General features: G+C 42.3%; 1 protein-coding gene across 1 annotated transcript; it reads right to left on the reverse strand.

Moving 5' to 3' along the window:
• Window positions 1-3439: 3439 nt before the first annotated feature.
• LOC307098307 (disintegrin and metalloproteinase domain-containing protein 20-like) lies at window positions 3440-6433 on the reverse strand (the record flags this gene model as incomplete). The annotated part of the gene is made up of 2 exons (XM_079768998.1): window positions 4223-6433; window positions 3440-3481 (listed from the first exon to the last, which is right to left on the reverse strand). Exons 1-2 carry the CDS (start codon window positions 6419-6421, stop codon window positions 3440-3442), a joined length of 2241 nt encoding a protein of 746 aa, XP_079625124.1. The 5' UTR covers window positions 6422-6433.
• Window positions 6434-8934: the final 2501 nt, after the last annotated feature.

Genomic DNA, 8934 nt, shown 5'->3' on the forward strand with positions numbered 1-8934 from the left:
TCCTTAACTATTAGAAACAAAGTGGTATCATTACTGTAATGGGCAATAAGACTATAATGACGAACTCTGGGCCCTGACCTAAGTATATCTGAGGCCATGTATAATAGATTTTGGTTCTCCTAGGGGTGATATAGGAGGGGCAGACAATGAGGGCATTTGTTGCATTATACAATAAAAAAAGATCAAGAGCTGGTGATCAACATACTGATGCCAACTTCTGCAGTGGGCATCTCTTGTCCAGTTTTCAAATCCTGAGTCAGATCAATGAATGAACCATTTCCAATGGAAGGAAAAACCAGGTACCTTTCAGGAAACACCATAAAATGTCACCACAAATATATGCAATAAATAACCCTTACCTTGTTTCCCCCAACTGGTTCTTGTTCCCCAAAGGTACTTGTTCCCCAAATGGATATACATGTACGAGAGTAACCACACAATGGGAGAAGGGGGAATACTCAGATCTTTTGAAGACTATTGGATACAAGGTCTGACCTGACAGAGACACCACAAAATGCCCCATGAAGGAGACCATGTTAATAAAGAAAATCCTGATCCCAGGGCATCTCACATGGGTCCAATAGGTCTGTGTACCCACACTTTGGTAACTTCCCTGGCTTCCAAGTAAATAAATTCAGAAGATGACAGGGCCCTCATCATGGTTCTTTGATCTGTGAAGTAAGTTATGATAGCAAAGACCAAGTGAGAAACCCTAAATATTTCCTCCATACCCACCTATCTCTCTAGTAAAACAGAAACACTAACATATCATGAATGAAGCAGCAGAGATTAATGCCACCACTTAATGGTTGCAGGTGGCGATCCACATCCTATTCCCATTTAATTCAATAGTATTTCTACAACAAAGAATCAAATGGGTCTTTGTGAGTGATAGTGAATTATCATCAACTTACATAAGTAGAAACTCCAGTCATGTGCACTCTGCTAGATATAGTAACTTCACTAGAAGAGACCATCAAGAAAACCTAACAATCCCAAAATATCAGACATATGTCGTAGCAATATCTTTACCAACACAACTCCTAGGGCAATGGAAACTAAGGAGAAAATAAACAAATGGGACTACATCAAAATAAAAAGCTTCTGCATAGCAAAAGAAACCATCAGAAAAACAACAAGAAAGCCCACTGCATGGGAGAACATATTTGCCAATGTTACCAATATATCCAATAAGGGTCTAATCTCCAAAATTTATAGGGAACTCATACATCTTAACAAAAGAAGATAAACAATCCAATTAAAAAAAATGGGCAAAGGACCTAAATAGACACTTTTTGAAAGTGGACATACAGAAAGCCAAGAGACATATGAAAACATGCTCAAAGTCACTAATCATCCAAGAGATGCAAATCAAAACAACAATGAGGTACCATCTCACACCTGTCAGAATGGCTATCATCAACAAATCAATAAACAAGTGATGGCGAGGATGTGGAGAAAAAGGAACCCTTGTGCACTGCTGATGGGAATGCAGACTGGTGCAACAACTGTGAAAAACAGTATGGAGTTTCCTAAAAAAATTAAAAATGGAATGCCTATTTGACCCAGGAATCCCACTTCTAGGTATACAGCCAAGAAATCAGAAACACCAATCAGAAAGGATATATGCACCCCTATATTCATAGCAGCACAATTTACAATAGCTAAGATTTGGAAACAGCCCAAGTGCCCATCAGAAGATGAGGGGATTAAAAAACTGGTACATCTACACAATGGAATACTATGCTGCTTTAAAAAAGAAGGAATTCTTACCATTTGCAACAGCATGGATGGACCTGGAGAGCATTATGCTAAGTGAAATAAGCTAGTCGGAGAAAGATAAATATCACATGATCTCACTTATGTGTGGAATATAATGAACAACATAAACTGATGAACAAAAATAGATCCAGACACAGAGAAGCATCTAAGACCATCAAACCTCAGAGGGAAGGCAAGAGAGGGGGTGGGGTAAGTGTTCAACCAAAGGACTTGTATGTATGCATATAAGCATAACCAATGGACACAGACACTAGGTGGGTAAGGGCATGTGCGGGGGGTGAGAGTGGCCGGGGAGAGGTCAATGGGGAAAAAGGAGACATATGTAACACTTTAAACAATATTTTTTTTAAAAAAGAAAGAAAACCTAATAATCCTAACTGTATAGGAACACAGGCATATAGAAAATTGATCAAGAACAAAATTGAAAAATTGTCAGTATCAGGAAAAAAGGAATAAGGAGACATTATTAGAGTTCATATAAATATAAAAAGGAAAAAGATAAAGTATTATGAACACTTTATGCTAATAAACTTGGGAAAATTATGAAAAACATAATTCACCAAAATTGACACAAGATTTAAAAAACGAAATAGTTCTACCTCTGTTAAAGGGATTGAATCTGAAATCCTAGATTCACAAAGGATTTCAACAGTTAATTCTTTCAAATATTTTTGAGAAAACAAAAGTACTGGATTGTCAGGAATCAGAGGTCTTACCCTCATTAAACCTTATTCATGCCTTCAAGGAAACGATCATAGCGAATGGGCAGTGTAAACGAGGTCCAGAACCCCCAGCATCTACATTTCATATATCTGGGGATGAAGGCCCTGCCAATGCAGCCCAAAGCAAGAAAAATCTGACAGGAAATATTTGGTCCCTAGTGCTCATCCAGGTTGGCCAAGGCTTATTCAGGCCTACAGAATAATTCGGTTTCTCTGTCTGCAAAACTGGTTTCATCCCACCGCGCTTTCCTCTCCAGGTGTTCAGCCCTCAGAAACATCTTGCATTCTGAACTCCAATTCGGGGTCTGCTTCTGGAGAACTCCAACTCTCACAAGGAAGTAATTACCGATGAAGCAATGGGGCCAGGGGAACAAAGAAAAGCTGAGCGGATTAAAGGAGCTCCTCTGCAGAGCAGGGACCAAGACCCTTTAAGGAGGGCAAGTGAGCCGAAACTGGTTTGGCTCAGTGGATAGAGCGTCGGCCTGTGGACTGGAAGGTCCCAGGTTCGATTCCGTCAAGGGCATGTACCTTGGTTGCGGGCACATCCCCAGTAGGGGGTGTGCAGGAGGCAGCTGGTCGATGTTTCTCTCTCATCGACGTTTCTAGCTCTCTATCCCTCTCCCTTCCTCCCTGTAAAAATCAATAAAAATATATTTAAAAAAAAAAAAGGAGGGCAAGTGACCAGCGAGCGCTCACGCTTCAGGAACTCAGAGGAGGATCACCCTGCTAACCCCAGCACTGAAATCACAACTCTGAGGGTGTCTGTGGCCAACTGGTGCCGGTGCTTCTAAGCAAGGATGAGGGTGGTTGTAACACAGCCAACAAAACTGGAATCCCAAACCGAACAGGACAACCAGAGTGAATGGCTCCAGCCAAAATGACACTAAGTGTAACTTTAGGCACACAGGAAAGTCAACTCCTTCTCCCCTCATCCTTCATTCCAGGCTACTTCTACTGCCCACCTTTGGCATAGCTACCTGGAAGAGAGCTGGCAAAACAGAAATGGGGTATATAGTGGCCCTTCCCAGATAGTACATCTTACAATGCAAAGGCGGGGGAAGGTTTAGACCTGTGTCCCTTCATTCAGGATACAGAAAGAGACGACTTCCATGGAGCATTTGAGATCTTGCTCCCCAGTATGTTGTCAATCTGGCTCAAATACATTCTTTCTAAAAAAATATGTTTTTATTGATATTACAGAGAGAGGAGAGGAGAGGGAGAGAAAGAGAGAAACATCTATGTGAGAGAAAAACATTGACTGGCTGCCTCCTGCATGCCCCCTACTGGGGATCGAGCCTCCAACCCGTACATGTGCCCTGACCAGGAATCAAAAAGGTGACCTCTCAGTGTACGGGATGACACCCAACCAACTGAGTCACACCAGCCAGGGCTCAAATAAATTCTTATAAAATTCTGTTTAAAAAAAATAAGAGACGACTTCCAGGGCGGGGGGAGGGGGGGAATGAACTTTTAATATGGCTTGAAACACTGAAGAGGAAGTAAGAACGTGCTAGGAATCCTTCAGTATAATATGATCCAGACATGAGAGATCCTTAAATTTTTTCTTTAAATAGTAGACATGTTTCTCTACTATTAAAAAAACTAGAGATTTTTTAAATGAAGCAGGAGCCTTATTGCTCCTCTTCGTTCTCAGGTTCCTCTTCTTCTTCTTCTTCTTTCTCTACCTCTTCCTTTTCTTTCCCTTTTTCTTTCTCTACCTCTTCTTCCTTTCCTTTTTCTGTTTCTTTTTCTTTCTCTATCTCTTCTCCCTTTTTTCTTTTCTTTTTCATACAAAGCAGAAGGAAGAAACATAAAAATAAAGCAATCAAAGGAATAAGCCACAATAAAAAAAGGTAAGACAACTTGGCCTGTGGTTCTTCTTTCTTAGAAGGAGGTGGGCCGCTATCAATACTACCTCCATTGCCTTTTTGCGTGCAGTTGGGAGGTGCCCACCCTTGGCTGCAGTGGCAATGCTGTTTATTATTGCAGACTCCCCTCGTGTGGCAGGTATTAGTCTGACAGTCTTGTGATACAAGAGGCATACTGACACATTTCTGGTGGATGCATATATTTCCTGGACCACACACTGAGCCATCTTTCACTTGACCAATATCAGGTGTGGTTATCCCTAAATGGTAATCAGTGCCCCAGCAACTGGTGAGATTGATCTGAAACTGATGTACTGTAGTATGTTCTGTCAGGTTAGGAATAACTGACACGTCTTTACACTGAACTCTCCCACAGAAGATATCGGTGGTATTACATTTTAAGTATCCCTTGTCAATTAGACCACAGTGGCCAAAACGGCTTCCCTGGGAGTTGATTTCTTTGTAGCACTCCTGAGATGCACTCTTTGCATCTTCACCAAAAATCTCCCTGCACTGTTTGTCACGGCTATTACAACTCTTTTTATAGCAGTAGGCATTGTCACCACAGGGAATCCCATCCTGCACATATCCATCTTCTGGGCACTGGTGGGATGTCCCATTGCACCACTCTGGAAGGTCACATTCACTGATCTGTGGTCTGCACAAAGCCCCTGATGGCATGAACTTGCAGTCTTTGCAACACAGCCCAAAAGCACAAGCAGAACCAGGGCTCAGAGTGCAGTTCAACAGACAACAGGGATCTTTTTCACACTGCTTTAGAGATCCACAGTCACACTCCTCTCCTCCTTCAACAACTTGGTTCCCACAATACTGTAACCTAAAAATATTCCCTGCATATGGAGGAGGGTAAATACATGAACCAGATCGGATTGTATAGTCCCAATACTGGGCATAACTGCAGTTGCTGAATTTAATTGTTAGCTGTTTCACGGCTGACATTATGCACCACTTGTAACCACACACACACCATACAGTGTCATGCTGCATACCCAGAGTATGACCAAGCTCATGGGTCACAGTAAGTGCAAAAGAGTACACATTGTGGTCCTGGAAAACAACAACTCCACTATTAAAAGGCTTCCGGCATAGTCCTCCAATGTAGGCAACACCAAGCTTACTACCAAATGATTTTTTTATGACAAGATGGACATCATCATGTTGCAGTCGGCCATCAAGATGGGTAAACTTCCAGAGAGAAAAGTCTTCCAGAAGCTGATCTATGTCATCAGTGGAAACTAGGTTTCCTTGATTCCAGATCTCAACTCCGATCAAAACTACATTAAGCTTGAAAGGGGTATAGAAGATATCTATCACACTGACAACATTAAGTAGTTCACGCTGCACTAATGACACATTACTTCCAGAGAAAACGTATCGAAAGTGGTCCACAACTATTGCCAACTCAAGAAATCGCAAGTGAGTCCACCAGTTCACATAAGAACTTTGCATCAGAGTGGACTTAGGCAACTCTTGCAACTCCAATTGGCGTGCTATTTTCTCTTCTGTCAAGCCACATCTCATAGGGGGGAACTGTACATCATCACTATCTATCTTATACACCAGGTGTTCAAATGTGGTAGAGTGCCTGATGGGCTCAATTTCATAAGCAAGGTCATTTATCTGTAGTATTCCTCGAAAACCTCCAGAACAGGTACTGAGGGCAACCAGGGACCCTGGGACCCCCTGCACATAACCATGGTAGTAGCAATCATCAGGAACAAAAGGCTGATCCTCTTGGAGGGCATGCTGGTCTGTGTAGGTGAACACTGGTAGGTGTCTGGAAACCAGGAACTTCTTGACCCTCATGTGGACAATGTGTCTCTGGCCCCCGAACCGCAGGCTGTAGGAGAGCCAGCCCAGAGCCTTAGCATCTCGGTCCCTGCTGGTCACCTTCAAGGGGATCACAACTTCTTTGGAGAAGCGCTGAGAGCGCCTGGCCTGAGAGTGGCCAGAAATGGACAGAGACACCCCAAACCAAAGCAGCAGAAGAGTGACCTTGATGTGCACCAGGGCCTCACCCACTGCCATTATGGAGCCATCGGTCCAGGACAGAGAAAGGCTGAGGCATGAGGCACTGCTGGTACAGTTCCTCCCTTGAGCTGCTCAGGGTGCAGGGCTGACCTTTAGAGATGTGTGTCTTGGAAAAGTTGGACCCTCAGAGCTGCAGTGCTGAAAGTTGAAAATAGAGCTAAAATAGGGTGGGGAGGGGAGGGAGAGTGGGAGAGAGAGGGAGAAAGAAGAAAGTGAGGTAAAAGTGATTCTTCAATTGGGACAAGATTTGAATCAATAAATTACCTGAAATTGCTCTTATTTATATGTAAGGGGAAAGCGGGGGGAGGGGGGGCGCGGGCAAAAGGGTAGGTTTCCAGAAAAACAGATGAGACTTATCATAGGTGAATTATGGTTGAACCTGGATAGTAGATACATAAAGATTTATTACATACTATTTTCTAAACATGTAAATTGGCACAAACATTTCCATATTAAAAACACTGACCTGTAACTCCCACATTTTTCCTCTACTCCAAATCAACTGATACCCTGCTATCTTCAACAACTATGTGGACCCCCCTCATCCAAATCCACCATTTTGGGTCCCTTTATTCAAACAGTTTGTTTCATCTCCCCTTTTCTCATGCAGACATCTTATCTATTCCCCATTCTTTTTGAAGTTAGCTATCAAAGTAAGCCCCACTTAAGGGACTCATTAGTTTTGAGACCTCCTCCAATGAAGACAATTCTTAATTTTATAATGCATGCTTATCTGCAGAAAGGACCAGTCGAATGTCCAAAGAGGCAGCCATGCTGATGGAGTGATATGGGGTGGGGCTGCTAGTTGGGGGCAAGGCAAACAGCCCAATTGCCTCTCTCACAACGTGAAGGCAGCAGCCTTCTCTCTACTCAGCCCAGGGCATTATGTTCTCAATCATAAGACACTTACCTTGGTTGCACAAATACAGATTCTATTCTATGTTTTTACATGACTGGTGAGTTAGCTGAATTCTCTAGAGAAAGTTGGACTGAGGAGTTTAAACCTAGAATTAGTTTGTTCAATTGTTCAAAAACCACAATTTGAGTGAACTGACATCACTCCTGTTACAAATATAAATTTTAGCTCAGGCAAAAACTAATTTTTCTCATTCACTGACTTTCAGTTAAAAGTATCGGTAATTTGCCTGGCTGAAGTGGCTCAGTGGTTGAGCATCGACCTATAAACCAGAAGGTCATGGTTCGATTGCTGGTCAGGGCAGATGCATGGGCTGTGAGTTTTATCCCCAGTAGGGGGCATGTAGGAGGCAGCTGATTAATAATTCTCTCTCACATCCATGTTTCTCTCTCCTTAAAATCAATAAAACCATTTTTTTTAAAGAACACCTGCATACACGTGGGTAATTTTTCAGAACTAATGGATGGCTACTGAAAACCAAGAATATTATTACTTTTTAAAAAATATTTTTAATGATTTTAGAGAGGAAGAGAGAGAGGGGGAGAGATAGAAGCATCAATGATGAGGGAGAATCCTTGATCGGCTGCTTCCTGAATGCCCCCTACTGGGGATTGAGCCAGCAACTTGGGCATGTGCCCTGACTAGAATGGAACCCGGGACCCTTCAGTCCACAGGCTGCCATTCTATCCACTGAGCTGGCTAGGGCCAAAAACCAAGAATATTAGATGAAACCTCTTTAAGAAAGCATCTCTGATAGAGGTAAAATCCTAATTACCAGATGTCCTTTCAGGTCTCTCTCCATGATATCCTTGGTATTTGCTACAGATCTGGAGATATTAAGATGCGTATGAATTGTTAGAAGAGGATTATCTTCTATAATAATAAAAGCATGATATGCTAATTAGACCGGACGTCCTTCCAGATGACCTTCCGGATGAAACTGGAGCTGCGAGGGAAGCCTGGGTCCCGGGTGCCTGCTGGTGGCTGGAGGGAAGCCCGGGTCCCAGGTGCCAGAGGGAAGCTGGTGCTGGCAGCTGGGGGAAAGAAGGCCTACTCTTGCATGAATTTCGTGTTTCGGGCCTCTAGTTAACAATAAAATGTTATAAAGAAAATAACCCATACCAAATTTTATCAGAAATATGATGTGGTAATAAGAAAGTTTATTGCCGAGAATCTTTGAGACATACCAGTCTTTGTCATTGCTGCATGACTCCAAAGATAAGCTCTGAAAGAATATCACCTTACCATTAATTATGTGAACTGGTGTCACTCCAAAGCCCTCCCTTTCCAGCATTATCAGCATTTCAAGTAGTGCATCCTCTGTATCGATTATGAATTCTTTCTCTTACAGGATATCCCAAAAGCATGTATACACACTTTAACAGTTGACAGCTCAACTGACATTTCTTTCTTTTCAGCCAGACTAAGTTTTGAACACAGAAAATTCATCCTAAAATGCTACTGGGAGTTTGAAAATGCAGTTGAAGTACAAACACTGCTTGTATAATTATTTTAACAGCTGATAACTCACTTAATTTTCACTCCTTTTCAGGTTTAACTGATTTGAAATAATGAGTGAAGCCAGACTAAGCTT

Source organism: Cnephaeus nilssonii (assembly GCF_951640355.1).
Source record: "Cnephaeus nilssonii genome assembly, chromosome: 4".
In the NCBI taxonomy this organism is placed as follows: domain Eukaryota; kingdom Metazoa; phylum Chordata; class Mammalia; order Chiroptera; family Vespertilionidae; genus Cnephaeus; species Cnephaeus nilssonii.